Genomic DNA, 20,519 nt, shown 5'->3' with positions numbered 1-20,519 from the left:
TTAGTTGAGCAACAGGTTGTGAACCAGTTCAATGTGTGGAGCTTATGTGCAACTGTGCTAATTATGAACTCTTACTGATGTGTGGAGCCTTATACAACAGTTTGTTTATCGTAGAGATGTAACATAAGCACTTTTAGCCTATAGTTTAAAATACTTTTTTGTGTGTTTTGTTTTTAGAATGAAAACTTTGCAGAATTGACGGTGTCCCCTTAACCCCACTGGAAGCAATTGCCATCGTTCTCTTCGACTACATTTTATGAGTCAATTCGTAATTGTATGATGCAACCTAATCAAGCTATTCAATTATTTCGAACAAGAAACAGCACATTGTACAATAAACAAGACAATTACGTTTATATGGATGACACAGGACCTACTGCCAACTAGAATTAAAGTTATGAACAGAACCATCCATATATGGCTCATGGGCTATTAACCAATGAAGATAACGATTGATGGCGTTGTCTGTACCATCCATGCATTGGTTTTGGTTCCTCGTTTCAGTCTTTCGGTAAGGGAATACAAAAACCATTGGCCTACATAAGAAAACTCTCTTAGGCCCAGCAATCAAGAATACATTAAAACGTTTACTGAATTCTGTGAACCTCAACCTCTCTCCTTCGTTTAAACCACTTGTCTTGGTTATCTTTTCAACGACGTTGTTTCAAATACCCGCAAGGGGTCGTGGTGATAAGGATATCTAACACAGCCAAATGTTGAATCTAAAAATGGTTTATCTCTTCCTGAAACACATTTCCCTGACACTGTTATGTTTTTAACACGATTGTAAAAAAAAGTTAGCAAATTAACACTGCAGGGATTATTTTAACAGCATAACTTCATTATAATAAAGTATTATGTAATTTTCGTTCATATCATTGGTATATTAATTAAATAATGGGCAGATATATAATAAATACAATGGTAATAATACAAATAATTACTGTTGTATTATTATATTTGTACTATATTTTAAGCATCATAATTAGTATTATTTTATAACTACTAGGCCTACACCACCTCAGAGCAAGGTCAATGAGAGCTTAAATAAGGGGAGTTATTTGGTTTATTTTTGCTTCATTAATCATTCTACAAGGAAAACAGTCAACAAGAGATTAACATTTGTGATCAATCATCATCGACCTGGGAATTCGTTAGACCAGATAGGCCTGTCTTTTCATGCCACAATTCCAGAAGAGGTGTATGCTGAAGGCAATTGTTTCGTTTGCGTCGTTTCGGTTTTATTTCTTTAGGCTACTCTTCGAACTTCCTGATGAAGATTTGACTATGAATTGAATCAAAAAAATCCACTGGCTACATCAAAATGCAGTGATTTGATGATGACGGAGCCAAACCTCTTCGTGGCCATCCAGTCCCATTCCCCTCCCCCTCCCATGCGTCACCTCAAATGAACCACAACTGGTTGACTCACCTCTCCAAACCAACTTTTTGCATCCATCAGCAACATTGCGACAGCAGCAAAGTGACTGATTACGATGGAACTCATTGAGTATTCAATATTAACCCAATCACGTTACACCTAATTTCGTCACCCAATTTCGAAAGCGAAATAGGTCTAGTTATAACATGGAGTTGTTTAGAATAGCCTATTATATCCTCTATTATTTAAGGGATATTTATTTAACATAAATTACGCACACATTTGATTTATACATTATAAATTCAACAACTCCCAAATATGGGCCATGTTCGGATGTAATGTTGTATGGTGGGGTTGCAGTTTTCTCTGACCATTTGCGTTGTATTTTATTAGGCTGTGTGGGGTCGAATTCACACTCAGGAGAGAGGTGGGGGGGTGGGGGCTCAGGGCTAGCGCCGTGATAAGCAGTGGTGCGGTGGTCTCTCTGAATAAGCAACTCTGCGGTGGTCTTTCTGAATTGTGATTGGTCACTCGACATATATGGGGCACTCCAAGATCAGGAACGTGCAAATAATCATGTAGGCTAATTGGGAATCACGTGGACATGACCGAGAATGTTGGGGTTGGTGGTAGGAAGAAGATGCTCCCTGGTCTTTTCTATATTGACCAAGTGTGAAAACTGACCAGGGGAAAAAAGACGTGATTCAACTCGGAGCGGGGCCCGAGAAGTCCAGGCAAAAACACAGGGGGGCAGGGACTGATATAGACTAAAGACAAGTGGGACTGAACATGCCAGATGGTAGGCCAATAATTTGGACTAAAACGCTTTGATTGGTTATTTGGTTTGACGCTGTAAAGCCAAGGAGTCTCTCTGATGGTCATAGATGAAGAGGTTTATAGGGGGCTGCATTACCTTGCATTGTCTTTTAGATCTTGGGTAACTTTTCTACAAATTCTTCCCTGTGACCCCCACCCCTCATTGTTTGGGGCAATAAGTTGCCAGACCCTTTTGTTTATTTCGCCCTCCCACTTTCCCCCCGAAGTTGAGCTTTTGCTTTACAGCGCATTTGGCATGAATGTGAGAAACCGTGGGCATTACGCTGCTCGGAAGGGGAAAAGGATATCCTACAAGGGGGGCTCAGGGCTAGCGCCTTGATAAGCAGTGGTGCGGTGGTCTCTCTGAATTGTGATTGGTCACTCAACATATGTGGGGCCCTCCAAGATCAGGAACGTGCAATTAATCATGTAGGCTAATTGGGAATCACGTGGACATGACCGAGAAGGTTGGGGTTGGTTGGTGGTAGGAAGATGCTCCCTGGTCCTTTCTATATTGACCAAGTGTGAAAACTGACCAGGGGAGGAATAAAGACGTGATCCAACGCGGAGCGGGGCCCGAGACGTCCAGGCAAAAACACAGGGGGGACAGGGACTGATATAGGCTAAAGACAAGCGGGACCGAACATGGCAGAAGGTAGGCCAATAATTTGGACTAAAACGCTTTGATTGGTTATTTGGATTGAGCTATAAAGCTAAGGAGTCTCTCTGATGGTCATAGATGTAGAGGTTTGGGGGGCTGGGTTACCTTGCATTGTCTTTTAGATCTCGGGTAATTCTTCTACAAATTCTTCCCTATGACCCCCACCCCTCATTGTTTGGGGCAATACGTTGCCAGACCCTTTTGTTTATTTCGCCCTCCCACTTTCCCCCCGAAGTTGAGCTTTTGCTTTACAGCGCATTTGGCATGAATGTGAGAAACCGTGGGCATTACGCTGCTCGGAAGGGGAAAAGGATATCCTACATTAACTTGGGTGCTTCCTTTGACTCAAGGCGTGAATTGGCAAGATGGGTTCTGTCTCTAACCAGGAATTCCCAGGTTGAGTACAAATCTAACGATATATTGTGTTTAGTGTAGTCTCTGTCTCTAAAGAGATATAGAATGAATTTCAGCTTACGAATGTACAATTGTGTACATTATGGAACTATTTTCCTTTTTAAATTGCCTAGTCAATACCAAAACATGCTTTATTTTGTTCGTCATGGACTAACCCGACTCAAGTCATCGTGTTGTTGATAAAGTAGGCACTTGATAAATGTAAATGTTTCTTTTTGTAGACGAATTTACAAATGTAGTCTTGTAAATTAAAATGAATTTGTTTTATTTTTACAAGTAACTTTTTTTCTGTCGCACAAACGCAGCTAACAAGAGGTCCATGAGATTCAGTTCAACATAGACTAGCCATTTAAGTGATATATTAGGTTTCGTAATTCGTTTCGTGTTGGCCTGTGTTGTTTCTTCACATACGAGTACACTTAATATATACTCACTATGAGTGTGAAATATATAGATCCTAAGTGTGAAAGATTGAAATATAAGATGGGGAGAATAACAAATCATTCTAGACAGAGTTAGACCTATAGATAATTGTCATTATGGCCCAATATTATAATATTATTATAATATACAATATTGTTGTTTATGTATTGAAACTATTTGTAGATAGGTCTATATTTAGGCCTATGGATATGATTGGTTACTGATCAAATGAAATCGTAACATAATCGATCGGTTTTGCAACGATTTCTCTCCGTTTTCTACCTAAGGGTTATGGATGCGCAAGGAAAGAACCAAGCTGAATGGCAATTTTACGCGCACACTCCTTTCTTGTGTTCTGGTAAATAGTCAAACGACATTTTTTAAACATATTGTTCGAAATTACAGGAGTCTGCAAGACCGAAGAGGATGAAGGACCAAGCACCGAGGAGGACTCGGAATCTTTCCACGGTGTCGGCGTATGTAAATGGTTCAACGTGCGCATGGGCTTTGGGTTTTTGTCCATGACCAACCGAGAGGGGGTCCCGCTCGAGTCTCCGGTCGATGTGTTCGTCCATCAGGTAAGAGGGGCGCCTTGGTTTTCAAATGAACTGATTTACCGTCTACTTCTCACACCCAATATGTGGTGAATGGTGGTCCACTATACCTTGACACAGAATAACATATTCAGGCAGTTTTCCTTCTCAAACGAGCATCCGTTGCTGGCTTACCATGTGACCTCGTGGTCATGTACAGTGGCGTCCAAAATCACGGACACCCTTGATAAAGATGAAGATGAGCGATAATGACTGCATAAAATAAATAATTGTATGCTAAAAAGTAAAACGGAAAGTATGTTATTTTATTCTAATACAATTGTTCAGAGAAATATATATTATTGGTTATTGACCAAATTGGTTTGGGTGATGGCAGGTAGCACAGTGGTTAGCTCATTGGGCCAGTAACCAAATGGTTGCTAGATCGAATCCCCGAGTTGCCAAGAACTTGTTCTTAACTGACTTGCCTAATAAAATATTGAAGGTTTTGCAACCATTTCTCCTGTTTTCTACCCAAGGGTTATTAATGTGTGAGGAAAAACAAGGAAAGAGCTAAGCTGAGTGGCACAGCAGTCTAAGACACTACAGACACCCTGGTACAAATCCAGGCTGTATTACAACTGGCTGTGATTGGGAGTCCATAGGCAGCACACAATTGGCCCAGCATCGTCTGGGTTTGGCAGGTTTAGGGCATCATTGTAAATAAGCATTTGGTCTTAACTGACTTGCCTAGTTAAATAAAGGTTTTTTAAAAGTTTACTTCAACAAGTCAAAATAATTGACACCCCTAAAGATTCTTATAAATAATGAAATAAATAAATAATAAAAGATTAGTATTTGGCCCCATATCCCTAGCACTCAATGACTACATCAAGCGTGTGACTCTACAAACTTGTTGGATGCATTTGCAGTTCGTTTTTGTTGTGTTTCAGAGGGTCAAAGATCATACCCCCAAGACATTCTAACCTCCCCTGTTATTGGTAATAGTGAGAGGTTATCATGTCTTGGGGTTTATGATCTTTGACCCTCTGTAACTTTCTCACTCATCATTATTCACAATTCATCATTTTGACCCCTACCTTTCTGAGATGCAGTGCCTTAGAACGCTGCGTCACTCGGGAGCCTATTGACTGATAAAGGCACTGTATTATGGGCTGTCTTGTTTGCTAAATGAACAAATGAAGAAGGCAGTAGCATAGTGCATATAGCCATAGAAGTACAGTGACATATGCCTCAATGCATTCATACTTGTGGCTTTCAGTTAGTTAATTTTGGCGACCAATCCCATGAGAGTGAATGTCATTCCAGTTCATCTGAATATCATTCTAGTGCACTGCTTGCTATGAATTATATCTGATGGTGTTTGCATGTTTAGGTAAAAAGACAAATAATGTCGGTTTGGCACACTGCCAAGTAGAGATATTTGCTCGATCTGATTGGGTGAGCCTGGCTCCCCATTGGGTCGGCCTGGACACACCTTTGCCTTACATGGCTGGGTTTAACATTTAACCTGACCAAATTCACGTAGAAGTGTGAGATAAAGATCTGTCATTCTCATTAAAAGCAAGTCTAAGAAGCAGTAGATCAGTTCTATGTGCACTATTTCTATTCTTCCCATGTTTTTGCGTCATTTACTTTCAGTTTTGTACACCAGCTTCAAACAGCTGAAAATACAATATTTTGGGTTATGGAAAATATATTTCACTGCGGTTTAGATGGTACAATGATTCTCTACACTATACAGTGCATTCGGAAAGTATTCACACCCCTTGACTTTTTCCACATTTTGTTATTTACAGCCTTATTCTAATATTGATTTAATAAAACATTTTCCTCATCAATCTACACACAATACCCAATAATGACAAAGCAAAGACAGGTTTTTAGAAATGTTTGCTAATTTATATTTATTAAAAATGTTTTTAAATACAAATGTATTAATGTTTTTAGATTTTTTTGTGTGCAAATATACTAAAATATATATATATTTAAACAGAAATACTATATTTACATAAGTATTCAGACCCTTTGCTATGAGACTCGAAATTGAGCTCAGGTGCATCCTGTTTCCGTTGATCATCCTTGAGATGTTTCCACAACTTGATTGGAGTCCACCTGTGGTAAATTCAATTGATTGGACATGATTTTAATAAGAACACACCTGTCTATATAAGGTCCCACAGTTGACAGTGCACGTTAGAGCAAAAACCAAGCCCTGAGGTTAAAGAAATTGTACATAGAGCTCTGAGACAGGATTGTGTTGAGACACAGATCTGGGGAAGGGTAACAAAAAAATTCATTATTCTTAAATGGAAGAAGTTTGGAACCACCAAGACTCTTCCTAGAGCTGGCTGCCCGGCCAAACTGAGCAATCAGTGGAGAAGGGCCTTGGTCAGGGAGATGACCAAGAACCTGATGGTCACTCTGACAGGGCTCCAGAGTTCCTCTGTGGAGATGGGAGAACCTTCCAGAAGGACAACCATCTCTGCAGCATTCCACCAATCAGGCCTTTATAGTATAGTGGCCAGACAGAAGCCACTCCTCAGTAAAAGGCACATGACAGCCCGCTTGGAATTTGCCAAAAGGCACCTAAAGACTCTCAGACCAGGAGAAACAAGATTCTGTGGTCTGATGAAACCAAGATTGTAATCTTTGGCCGGAATGCCAAGTGTCACGTCTCGAGGAAACCTGGCACCATCCCAAAAATATGAAAACCTGCTCCTGAGTGCTCAGGCCCTCAGGCTGGGCCGAAGGTTCACCTTCCAACAGGACAACGTCCCTAAGCACACAGCCATGACAATGCAGGAGTGGCTTCGGGACAAGTTTCTGAATGTCCTTGATTGGCCCATCCAGGGCCTGGACTTGAACCCGATCAAAAATCTCTGGAGAGACCTGAAAATAGCTGTGCAGCGACACTCCCCATCCAACCTGACAGAGCTTGAGAGGATCTGCAGAGAAGAATGGGAGAAACTCCCCAAATACAGGTGTGCCAAGCTTGTAGCGTCGTACCCAAGAATGCTTAAGGCTGTAATCACTGCCAAATGTGCTTCAACAAGGTACTGAGTAACATTTACAAACATTTCTAAAAACCTGTTTTCACTTTGTCATTATGGGGTACTGTGTGTAGATTAATGAGAGAAAAAAAGTATTACATCTGTTTTAGAATAAGGTTGTAATGTAACAAATGTCGTAAAAGTCAAGGGTTCTGAATACTTTCTGAATGCACTGTATATTCATTTGTGCGGACACATTTTTAGAAGGTGATGCAAACGGTTCTCCGCCAGTTCTGTTTGTTTAGACTGTCTAGAGCCCTTAAGGCTCGCACACATTGCGTCGAAGGTGGATCTAGCTTTTGTCTGCCGACAGCACGCAGTGTTTTAGGAACCGCCAGCTGTAGACTTCTGACTGACAATGTTTCTCCTCCGATTCTACATGTAAAATCCGTGCACGCTCGCTTCCCAAATTACATTCAGAAGTGCTAAGTACTCTTGGCCAGCAAACGCTATTTGTGTATCTGAGCCATTACATGTAATTATAACTCTTTCCTCCTTTTCAGAACCGCTGCTTTTTAGACCATTTATTTCAGCTTTTGAACTTTTGATCTGTTGAAATGGCCAGGACTACAATCACACTCCAAATGAATGATTTCTTCCTGAAAACCCTTCTTTAATATTAATCTATTTCTCAAAAAGTAATTTGTATGACTAAATACTTATTTCATTCTTCCCAGAATGCAGACATCCCTCTTCTAGTGCCGCCACTCTAGAGTCCAAGCCTTTTAAAGCATATGTTTGAACAAGTGAACAATATCTATTAACAATGTAACTGGGACAGTGTCCTCCTGAACCCTGTCCTTTGACATCTTACATAGTGACTTCTCCACTGATCTCCTCCCCTAGCCATCAGGGTTTGGGTCAATTCCATTTCATTTGAATTCAGGAAGCAAACTGAAATTCCAAATCCAATTTTCCTCGATGCTTTGAAAAATTCATAATTAGAATTACAGTTTACTTTTTGAATTGAAATGGAAGTGACCCCAACCCTGCTAGCCATTGTTAGGAAGGCGAGATCATGTGTGTTCAATGTTCATCCATGATGGACGGATGGACGTTATGGCTACGGTGCATTATTGCATTGGGGCTTTGGCCCCGAAATAAGTTGCTGCATGTCAGGAAGAGAACATGAACTCCCGGGGCCTTCTGGCCATTGTGTGCAGGTGAACAATAGGACCACGCATCCCAATGAAGCATGCTCCTCTCGGCCGTGACCGAGCCCCTCAGCCCCACTTTGTCCTAGCAGCAATCCCTTCCCATTGTCCTCTTTCTCTCTCCTCTTCGTATGTCTTCATTCATCTACCCCACTCTGTTTTCTTCAAGCTAGTATGGAAATAGCCTACAGTAGAGCTTCATATCGCCCTCCAATGCACTTCACCAGGTTGGTAGGGTTTAAGGCCATACTAGGAGTCTCCTTTCTCTTTCCACATGGTATGTTCTCTGTGTTGGGGGTGGGTATGGATGGACCTGGAGCGGGGGAGGTCACACGTGTGAGGGGAAGTGAGTTAACAGTCACTGGGGCCAATGTTCAATGGAGCAGCTTTTCAACTCTGCACTTTTGTCACCCAAATGGAGTTATGGATGACCCATCGTGTGTCCCAAATCTGCTTCACAGCCGATGCTCATCAGTGACCATTAGAGTATTAAGGAACGGTTCACTTTAATGTAATGCTAGATGCTATTGCATTGCTAGTTTTCATTACACAATATATGCAGTTCTTTGTAGGCCATGTGGCTTGTATCTGAATTAGTGTCCTGGTTAAAATACAATCTATGGCACATCATTTTTTATGCTTTTATTTTCAAGATAGCCTAATTGTAACTGTTTAAAGCTTCCCATCAATGCAACTGCACAGTTACACACACACAGTGTTGTTGATATTTGAAGCAATATGCAGAGAAGGCTGTCAAAGAAGGATAAATCAGATAGTGGCAGTTTCCCATTCACAGATGAATCCTAGTTCCTGGACTAAAAAGCATCTTCAATGATTGAGCTTGCTTTTTTTTAGTCCAGGACTAGGCTCATTCTGGGTCTGGGAATCCCACCCCCTGGTCTTTAAATATATCCTTAAGATTTCCTCAAATAATATAAGATCGTCCCAGTCTGACAATGGCAGTCATTGACATTTCAGGAGAGGAAACCCTCTGTGGTGAGCATGGCTGATGTCTTTCCGCTCCTAAATTGGGTCCAGGAACCGAGACAAATGGCACTTGGTGCCTAGGAAATACCAAAATGAGGAGGCATAGCCGTCAGTCCGGTCCTGACGCCGACCTGAGCACGAGAGAAATAATTGGGTTTTTGGCTCTACAATTGTGGAATTCTGTTTGCAGCACAATATTGATCACCCTATAATGGTGAAGTTCTCAAAGGTTAGTTGAAACTTCATTGCTAATCATATCAAAATCAACGATGTCTGCTGCCCGGTTGCAGATATACCATACCACCAATCCAAAAGCTATTTTGGAGAGTTCTTGTTTTACCCAGGCTGCCTCTGGAATGACCCCTTAATGCACAGCACGTTCCCCTTTTTTCATAGCCTCCCCTTTCCTCCCTCCATTTCTTCATCACTTCCTCCCTCATTTTCCCCTTCTCCAAGGCAGTTTTTATCTCATGGCTGAACGTCTCTCTGCGGAACAGAGCTGCCTGGGTCAACTGAGGTGAAGGCAGCAGAATGGGATCTGGAAAAAAATTGTAGGATACTGTAGCTAAAGTACTGGGTCGTATTAATTTGTCACCAATGAAACAGAATGGGACTTTTTCAGTTTTCCACTTCATAACGTTTAAAACATTCTCTGTTGTCTGCCCTTAGGTACACGAAACCTGGCTTGATGTTAGCATAGTCTTTAGCGTTAATCTTAGGATCATGGTGCTGATTGTGTCCCTACTCTTGAGCCGTGGAATGCTTTCAGGCTTTGAGTGTATTGATTCCATTCTAAATGTATCACATTTTAGTGAAACAATCGATCAATTATTGACTCAAAGCATGCAGGTACCTATCATTTGGAGTGAGAATGTGTTAATTCTCAACTTATCTGTGTATCTCTCTGCCAAACAACCATTCAAGGAATGTCTCCCTGACCCACCCCACCCCCAACCCTATCCCTCCCAGCAAGAATCCTGCAGTGGTGGTTAGTGTGTTAGTGGTCCTTTGTGATGTAGTTGGGAAGAGAGGTTGGGGGTAGGGGACGTAGTTGTGCGGAATGCAGGTCCTTTGGCAGAGGGGGATGGGTGAAGGTTATCACATCAGGTTTACCACTCGAACACAGGAGACTCACAGGCCACTGTGGCCAGTGTTGGGCAACAGACCAATGCAGACTAGTGTGGGGGGGGGACGACGACAAATAGTCTGTCTGACAATAAGAGGCTTTGTAGTTTATTTATGAGGTGAGACAGAATGATCAACAGTCAGGAGACGTGGGACAGATGCCAGATAGCTCCTATCTCTGTCCGAAAAGGTTGAAGATAGCATAGTGTTCACAGGGGGTCACTCCTCAGCATCTCCCTTGGCTGACTATTAGTTGATTTGTTAGCTGATGCTGTAAGGTTGTTGTGATTGCGTCACCGTTGATTTGGAACATATCACGCAGCAAGACTTCAGTTCTTAAGATCTGTTCGTAAGAAGGTGTAACGACTAAACAAATCCTTCAAGATATGTTTGAAATGCCCCTTGGAAAGTGTTCAAAATGTGATATTTGATATGGCCTCTAAAAGGTTACAGGGCCGTGTTCACAAGAGTCTCAAAGTAGGACTGCTAATAAAGGATAGTTTTTTCCTTTTAAATCATAATGAATAGAATTATATGGGCAGGGGGAGCTGATCCTAGATCAGCACTCCTACTCTGAGATTCATTTGGAAAGGGACACAGGAATGAAGGTGAAACTGCTAACACTATTCTGGCGGTTCTTTCTCCTGTCTTTCTCTCCCATCCAGAGTAAGCTGCACATGGAGGGCTTCCGCAGCCTGAAGGAGGGCGAGGCGGTCGAGTTCACTTTCAAGAAGTCAGCCAAAGGCCTGGAGTCCCAGAGAGTCACTGGGCCGGAGGGCACACACTGTGTGGGCAGCGAGAGGAGACCCAAAGGCAAGAGCATCCAGAAACGCCGCTCCAAAGGAGATAGGTGAGTGCCTGCCTTGTATGCACACTCTTTCTGTACATCGAATGGGGATAAGGTATACACTAAACTGTACACACTGAAACAGAAAAATATGATCAGATAAGCAACAATGTATATATTAATCTTACACACATACCACATCTATGTGTACCATAGTAGGGTTCTAACATACTCAAAAGATGGTGGCCCAAAGTATTTTCTTTATTGTGGTTGGATCTCACATCTGCAATGGTCCATCCATTTTGGATATGATTCAAAATGGTGTTTCAGTTTCATCCCGTTCTGGCCTCTTCTTCTTTTCCTTGACCCCTGGCTGTGGTTAGGGTCACACAGGCAGGCTTGACGTGTGACCTGGATCAATAGCTGTTTAATTCTGGACGTCCCTTGTGGAGTTAGACGCAGTGGTTCTCTCTTGGAAAACCTTTTCCCAACCTCTTCCACAGAATGTGTGTTTGTGGTGGTAACCTGAACTGGTAACATGAATGTTTCTGAATCACTGTAGATGTGGATTATAATTATCCTGTCATTACAGTTTAGAACTAGTAAAATATTGCACATTTAATTCAAGGTGTTTTTATTTATTTAAAAAAAGCTTTATTTAAGTTGGCAAGTGTTTGATGTTGAAATATTACTAATGTTATAAGACCAATTTACAAAAATACGAGTTGTTTGGGCTTGTCCCTGTAAAATAACCCTTAATGGTTCTAGGTAGAACAATCTCCATTCTCACCCTGACTATACTCTGGGCCTAATCACAACTGACAGGAGGCCACATTGATACCCCTCTCTAACCCATCACAATATCCAAATCGGACAAAGGATACACAATGTTGGCCCGCCTCTCACTTTTACTTTACGGTGAGAAAAAGTGAAGGGATTTGTGCAATTTAAATGGATGCATTATGAAAGTAGTGGGGAATGGGAGCTTTTGCATAAAAAAGTTTCCATACCCCACTACTTGCATAATGCATCCATTTAAAATGCACAAATCCCTTCACTTTTTCTCACCGTAAAGTAAAAGTTAGAGGCGGGCCAACATTGTGGATCCTTTGTCCGATGTGGATATTGTGATGGGTTAGAGAGGGGTATCAATGTGGCCTCCTGCCAGTTGTGATTAGGCCCAGAGTATAGTCCAGGGTGAGAATGGAGATTGTTACGGCCTCAAAGAGTCCTGGGAGGCCTGTGGCGCACGATTCACTCTCCCAAGACTATGCTTAGTCCTTATAAGAGGAATCATAATGGGGCCAACTCCAACATTTTCAATGGAGAATAAGAAAAACTGCTTTATGTCTTGAAGAGTAGTCAGTACATAGGTCTAAGATTCTAAATGATTTTCGTCAATTGCATATTTAATATTCTTTATTAGGTGGCGGTGTTTGCATGAGATTAGAAACAGAGGACCCTGGCACTCGTTTCACCAGTGTTATCTGGACTCTCCATATTTCTTAAAATATGGCCAAAATCAGCCACAATTTATTTTCTGATTCCATCTTAAGGCTTCCGAGTCGAAACAGTTCGGAAGAGTTCGTGCATTTATTATGACGACATTTCGTGACGTTTTTGTTCATTTTGGACTTCGGTAAGGGTTTTTTCGGGTTGTACGAAATGTTTTCTTGAGACAAGCTGAAGTCAGTAGCCGAAGTCTACGCCCCTTCATCGGTGATTGGTCAACAGTAAGGATTCCTCAGTAAAGCCTTTGTTGTCATTCAACAAGAGACGACTCGTTTTCATGCACATTTTTTTTATTATTGAGAAATACTATACCAAACATCTTAGTTGGATGTAAAATTGCACGACTAAGATCTCCTCTGCAAAAATGTCAAAATCAATGACAGATTTCTTGCGTTATCTTAGATTAATATGGACTATTTTGAAGAAGTGTACTGGCTACAGTGACTCAAAATGGACAAACAGTACTATTGCCATTACATTTTTTTTCAAGCGAAGGTATTTCAAGGTAGTATGCGAGCACACGTGTTCGGTTCGCCAAGCCGACTTCGGCTAGTTGCCAGCCGAACTGAAGCATGCTGACGCATTTAGTAGGTATATATGATGCAGGGAGGGAAGAAAAACCCTGTCCATTTAATTGATAACAGATGTAGGCCCCCGAGAGGGGGTTAGAGGTCACGGTAACCATGGCAGCCGCGTATGGCTAAAATATAGGGGGTTAGGGTTGCGGGAGTTAGAGAGGACTGCGGGGGTCAGAGTTGGGAGATCATTGCTGTGGCTTTTTAGACAAAGGACCACTTCCCCTTTCCGGCACGCGCTCCATAATCGATGTTGAGACAGTTGGGCCTTGACACCAACCCAACGGCCAGTGGTACAAAGAAGCAACTGACCTCCTTGAGCCTCCCCTGACCAAGCCTCATCTACATCATTGGAGGAAGGGGGTCCTTAATAGCTCCTCAGTGTCACAAGCAGCGGTGACAGCTCCAATGCCACTGCCCATCTGTCAGCCACCCCTGGACGCGTGGCTATTCTACAGGTCCTGTTTAAACCAGCTATCAAAGGACGGCTACTCTTTAGGCTACCATTGACCCTAACCCTTCTGCGTGGACTGTGATACTCTGTGTATGTTCTATGGCGAAGGAATATAATTGATGTAGCTAAAAAGACCTCATTGCCGCAAAGTACTGTGGACAAAGAATGAAAAGGGTGATTCGTTTTGTTCATTTGTAGATGAGACCATTCAAAGTAACAAATAGCCTACTGAAACATACAGACAGAACATGCTTTTATAAATAGCGTACGTCCTGTAGAAAAAAAGTTGCATGCTGTTATGATCATTTGCACTTTTTAACCCACTTTTAACCCTGTTCACATGAAAAGGATGGCCATAGGCAGTGCTAGAGGCGTCACTACAGACCCTGGTCCGATTCCAGGCTGTATCGTGATTGGGTGTCCCATAGAGTGGTGCACAATTGGCCCAGCGTCGTTAGGGTTTGGCCGGGGTAGGCCGTCATTGTAAATAAGAATTTGTTCTTAACTGACTTGCGTAGTTAAATAAAGGTTAAATAAATACAATAAATAAGCCACTGCATGGAACTGGCCAGAGTTCTTATTTGGCCGCTGCAGCACTAGTCTAACTGGCATATGCTGCCCTCTTGTGGATTGCAGGTGACAGCGCATTCCACTCAATACAAGATCAGGGGGCATATGTAGGGAAAGGAGGGATGCCTAGTCAGGTACAACTGAATGCATTCAACTGAAATGTGTCTTAACGCATTTAACTCAACCCCTCTGACTCAGAGAGGTGCGGGGGGGGCTGCCTTAATCGATATCCACGTCATTGGTGCCCGGGGAGCAATTGTTGTTGGGGGTTAACGTCCATGCTCAGGGGCAGAACGACAGATTTTTACCTTGATCCACTAACCCTTCGGTTACTGGCCCAACGCTCCTATCAAATGTAGGATCTTAATTTGAACCAGTGTGCTTATGCAGGAAGAGCAAGAGCTCCCGAGTGGCGCAGCGGTCAAAGGTGCTGCATCTCAGTACATGTGGTGTCGCTACAGTCCCTGGTTCAAATCCAGTCGGTATCACATTTGGCCATGATTGGGAGTGCCAAAGGGTGGCGCACAATTGTCCCAGTGTTGTCTGTGGTAGGCTGTCATTGTAAATAAGAATTTGTTCTCAACTGACTTGCCTAGTTAAAGTTTGATTACAATTACTGGACATTTTTGAAGGTGTTGATATACATTTTTCTTAAGGGAAAATCAAAGTCTGAAATTTCAAACTGGAAATGACAAACTTCAGAAGCCTTTTTAAACCTCAAATACACAATACAGTTTTTTACATTGCAGGAAAGTTCTCCTGTAACAGGGTGATCAAATGAAGATCCTACATCTGTAGGATCAGGTCCTCACTGTCCATACAATCCTATTCATTGTGATATAAATGCTAAACTGATCCTAAATCAGCACCCCTAATCTGCAACGCTTGATACATATGGCCCAGTCCTACATTTATCAGCTTGGTTGAGGGGATCAGTTTGAGCAAGGCGAGGTTCAGAATTGCTGACCATCACATAATGAGTAGTTATTTGAGATGCAAGGTGATTTGCAGATCAGTGATTCTGTGCAGTGTCTTCAATGTCAAACACGCCGTCTTTGTTTTTTAGGTGCTACAACTGTGGAGGCCTGGACCACCATGCCAAGGAGTGCAAGTTGCCACCCCAGCCTAAGAAGTGCCATTTCTGCCAGAGCATTGCCCACATGGTCGCCAACTGCCCAATCAAAGCACAGCAGTCCTCGCCACGTTCTCAGGGAAAGCCCTCCTCCTTGAAAGGAGACGAGGAGGAACACGGCCACTCGCCCCCGTCCCCCGTGAGCTCTGATTGAACGAGGAGACGCAGGATGGAAGCTGGGTGAAGCACAGAAGCCAATCAAACTGCTTTACTGGAAAGATGGCCGCTAAGTTTCCTTTCAACTATATAAGATGCTTTTGGAACTACCTCAGGTTTTTGTAAACAAAACGATCATGAAGAATGTACTGAAGTTAATCTTTTTTGGTGTAACACTCACAAATACAGCTGTATTATTATCGCACTCAGGAAATATTTGTAAAAATGTATGGAACCACTAATGAGGGGTTTAAACTTGAAATGGCACATCACATATTACTTTGATGTCTTTATAGAATAGAAAGTTGTTTCATTTTTACAGAGCAGATAATGAGAAACCATGCCAATCACACTGGCATGCTACTATACCAAACTCACCAGGAAGCTTAAAATCAGTGTCAAGTAGATAGCTAAACACTTTTGCTGCCTTACAACTTCTTGACTTTCCTGATTGTTACACCCCACTATATCCGACAAAGAAAGAGTTGTGACACTACACCTCTGCAAATGAATGTTAGTCTCATGGGTGGTAGTGGGTGGGTACATATGAACCGACAGGGTATTGGGTAATAGCTAGAGGCAATGTATTGTTGGCTGCCAATATTGTAAGTGACCATCCAGATGTCCTGGGGACAAATGAATGTCAAACCAAATAGTATGACTTCTATGGCCAGCTTCTGGTTGTTGTTGTTGCGTAATTTCTTTATGTTGGGCCGGCACAATGCTGTCTCTTAGGTACTCAGTCTCCCTCGTGGCACATGTCTGATCTGCTGTTGCTACATTACAACCAGAGACTTAGACCCTACAGATGTAGGATCTTAATTTGATCACTCTTTTGTTGCTGAGAATTTTCCAGCACAGCAGGAAATGCAGCTTGTAGTACATTCAAGGATTCTAAAGTTTGTAATTTCCACTTGAAAATGTCAGACTTCATTTGCTCTAAAGAAAAATGTATCAACCCTTATAAAAACATGTCCATTCATTTTTAATCCACATAATAAATCACATTTCCTGTTGCTGCAGGATTATTTTCCTGCAGTAGCAAACTACCTTAAATTAAGATCTTACATCTGTATAATCAACTTGATCATCCTCTGCTTACACTACATGCATCAGCATTTGGAATTGAGTCACTGACTCCAGTAATCACACCAATACCTATGAAATGTTTCTAACATAAGTAATTTACCATGTAGAAATCAGATGCAAGATTTGAATGGATTCTTGAGGTTGATTCAGGAATCTACATAATCATACTTGTCTCGTTTATACTTGACAGTCAAAGCAGCAGCATCCGGCGTTAAAGTAGGAGCAACACATTTTTTATTCGGTGTCGTCAATTACTAGGTACCTACCTATTTAAGACATTGTCTCCAAGCAGCTTGTGGGGACTATACAGGAACACCACAGTTGTAGTCACAAGGCACCAAAAAGGAAGAGAACGGACTGGATAAGGGAGGGACTACCAGAATTTGCCCAATAAGAAATGCTTGTTTTCGTTTGTTGCAAATCATTTCTGCTACCGTGCACTAATGAATGTCGACCCAGCCCTGCATGGAGGTGCATTTAGAGCTAGCTAAGCCATTCAGCCGTACTCCCGTTTTACAGGAGAAGCTGAAAGACAGACCTCCAACATCCAATTAATATATATTTAGAATTATTATGGAGCCTTTTTAAAATAGTCCTTGTTATTTATTTGTATCTAAATTGCGCTGCAGCTTCTCCTCATATTCAGGTTTAGGTCACTCTGTGATAGCCTGGTCCCAGCTCTGTTTGTGATGTCTTTCCAACTCCTATTGTCATTGTTACGCCAAACAAATACAGATCTAGGACCCGGTTAACTGTGATGGGTTTTCCATTACATACCAGACATCAGATATCTTAGCCACTCATGTCTGCCTTTATCTTGTTCAATGCTGTTTGAGTTTAAAGGGATGTAACACCCAAAATCTAAGTTTGTCAGATACCTCAAAGGGGTCTTCTGTTGAGGTAAGTCCATGTCCCAGGCAAGTTTTGTATCCAGCTATGCCATAATCCAAAATGGAATTGCAGTGCTTATCTTTTCCGTTAATTTGGGGTTGAGGCATATAGCTGGATCTATACCACCAATGGCAAAGGATGTGCATTCATCTTGATATAAGACAACTTTTGTGGTCTAAAAATATCGGGACAAATTTTATGACCTTTTTAATAATTATTTTGTTCTCTTTACTTTGCCCTGTATGATTTACCGCTACGCACAATTAGCTTTCCAGCGATGGGGGCGTGTTGTGAATCTTCTCTTTTTTATCTATGTCAAAACCAATGTCACTCTGCACTAATCATGTAGGAGATGCATTATTCTATTCTATTCAGTTTAATCTTATGAATATGTGTTCCATATTTTTACATTTTGATTTACACGATACTTTTGTGTGTAGGTGGTGAACGAAACGTGTATATATAACCTCCACTCAGGCTTGTCTCTCAGGAATCACAAATCTGAAAACTCAGGGAATACTTCAGATTTTTTTCAAAGGCTTGGAAGGGGCTATGGATGGGATTGGGGTGCAATGTTTCTCTATATTAGTTGTATGTGTGCAGTGAAAGACAAGGGAGTGTTCTGGTGCCAAATCAAAGTGCATGACAAGAAAACGGTAGAGGACCCCTGGGTCCAGTTTTGAATGTCTCGGCATAACAGTAAAACTCTCTTTTCTCTAATCCGCACAAAATGCTTTAAAATGCCAGTTAATCATGAAGAATAAAACAAAATCTTAGTGTCCTTAAAAGTAGTCTTAAAATGCTTTGACATGTGAGACTATATGAGTTGTTATTACACACAATATTATATACTCATACCGTGTCAACATATCTAATACCACACCTGCTGATGTTCTCTATTATTTTGCCCTACATAATAATACGCCATGATAGGCCTGTAATATTCCTCTACTATTGTATTTTTCCCTCTATACTTGTTGTTGATGGGGGAATTTAGGAGAATATTGTTACCATGTTAAGGGATTGAGTTAGTAGCATTATACACATTGGGGTTGTCGCGTCTCAGTACGTGGCTCAAGCATGGTATTTCAGACTATCAATGACTAATGTGACGATCCCAGATGGTTGTTATTCGGTGATGGGATATATTATTTTCAGAGTCACACTGTTTAAGTTAAGTGGTACATGTTTTAACTCAGGATTTTGTGGTGAAAGCACACGTCCATTGATTCAGTCATGTGGGACTATAGCGCACAGAACATCTGTGTATAATAAGAGTTGAGTTTTTTTAAATGAACATTTGTACTTGCCAGGTTTAGAAAATGTTGCAGTGCGAATGTCAATGAATGTTGATTGCCACGGATGAGCTACACGTATACCCTTCCCATTAAAAAAGAGGCACACACCCACGTGTATTTTTGCTCATCTCTGGTTAGTGAGCCCTTGGATGATTCAATTACATCAGAGTTGTTTCACAATGTATCACTCTCTACGACCTCTCAAATTCTCCACTGTGGACTGATGAAAAGTAATATTACTCATTTCTGCAGAGGACATTGCTTAGATCATAACACTGTTTCACTGTTCTGGACTAGTAGAAATAAGCAATGCGAGTGCCAAACTGAATGGATATAATGTAAACAAAACTATGTTGTACCTCAATAACTACATCAGCTAAATTGGTATCTTGTATGGCACAGCTAAAGTTTTTTTTAACCATGTGTGTTTGAGCAAAACGGTTTTACCTCAACCTATTTTGACTCCCCATTGATGTTTTGTCACATTGTGATTTGATTGTTGGTTGTTAGATGGGTTAGGTGTATCTTAAAAGGCAAAGTACTGAGTATATTATTATGTCCTCAGGGTTACATGGAAACCACAGAAAAACATATAGGCTACTGCATACACAAGTGACCCTTGTGTCATGTTTATGCTTTTTTTATTTTTTTAATGCTTTTTGTGCCATTACATAATTTGTGATCATAGGCCATTTGATGCAGTGGTGTGGTATCTATGGGGGATGTTGCCTGTCATTTCCAAAGAATGTACATTTATTATACTGAGGAATGTATCAAAGTTTACTGCCATAAACCTTTGGCTCTTGGACCATATAATCTTATGCTCAGGTATTTCAAGCACCTCAGGAAACTGGGGTGATTGGTTGGATTTGTTATTCACTTCCTCAATTCGTTAAATGGCGTGAAGCATGCATTCCAAAACAAACTGACTAACAGTTTACTGATTTGTGAAGATACAATTTCCTACTAGTTAATAATAAACATCTGCCACTATTCAGTGTGTATCCTATTGTAGTTTTTTCTCCCAATGTATATGTTGTTTACACATTCTTTAGAATAAAAGGTTTGTCTAGCCTCTGATTATTTGCATTAAATGGTCGAAAACTGTTCTGCATTCATCCGCCAGGGGCAGTCTACTCTTGTTTATACTCTGACCAGAGTATGTCAGCGGAGCGGAGCTGGAGCCATGCGACGAGCGGAGCGTGCCTAATTTTACGGTTTCCACCGCTTACAGCCAGACGACGTTCCGCTCCCATTCATTTTCAACGGGAGCACGCAGAGCAATGCGCATGGGATTGTGGGAAGGTGAGCAGTGCCAACCCTGCAAGCGGAGCGATAGAAAAAGGTCAGCTCTGCTCTACTTTATGCAAATTGTACTCAGCCACAGCCGCGGTTAACCAATTAGGTGAGGAGCAGATGTTTGCTTGACAATCGTACTTTCACAAAATATAGTTCAGCCTGTCATTAGTTCCGGGCAAACACAACCA

The 20,519-nt window shown here is 41.5% G+C and overlaps 1 protein-coding gene across 1 annotated transcript; it reads left to right on the top strand.

Annotated features, from left to right (window-relative positions):
* The first annotated feature begins 3,223 nt into the window (after positions 1-3,223).
* Positions 3,224-16,705, top strand: LOC112222639 (protein lin-28 homolog A-like). The gene is made up of 4 exons (XM_024385368.2): positions 3,224-3,254; positions 4,101-4,273; positions 11,234-11,418; positions 15,533-16,705. Exons 1-4 carry the CDS (start codon positions 3,224-3,226, stop codon positions 15,750-15,752), a joined length of 609 nt encoding a protein of 202 aa, XP_024241136.1. The 3' UTR covers positions 15,753-16,705.
* Positions 16,706-20,519: the final 3,814 nt, after the last annotated feature.

Source organism: Oncorhynchus tshawytscha, linkage group LG23, assembly GCF_018296145.1.
Source record: "Oncorhynchus tshawytscha isolate Ot180627B linkage group LG23, Otsh_v2.0, whole genome shotgun sequence".
Lineage (NCBI taxonomy): Eukaryota > Metazoa > Chordata > Actinopteri > Salmoniformes > Salmonidae > Oncorhynchus > Oncorhynchus tshawytscha.
This window is presented reverse-complemented; position numbering and strand designations above follow the sequence as displayed.

Bases quoted from the DNA above. Each gene is read 5' to 3' on its own strand.
- LOC112222639 (XM_024385368.2), top strand. From the start codon at position 3,224: ATGGGTTCTGTCTCTAACCAGGAATTCCCAG. The intron at 3,255-4,100 runs GTTGAGTACAAA...TCGAAATTACAG, and splicing joins CTCTAACCAGGAATTCCCAG to GAGTCTGCAAGACCGAAGAG. The intron at 4,274-11,233 runs GTAAGAGGGGCG...TCTCCCATCCAG, and splicing joins TCGATGTGTTCGTCCATCAG to AGTAAGCTGCACATGGAGGG.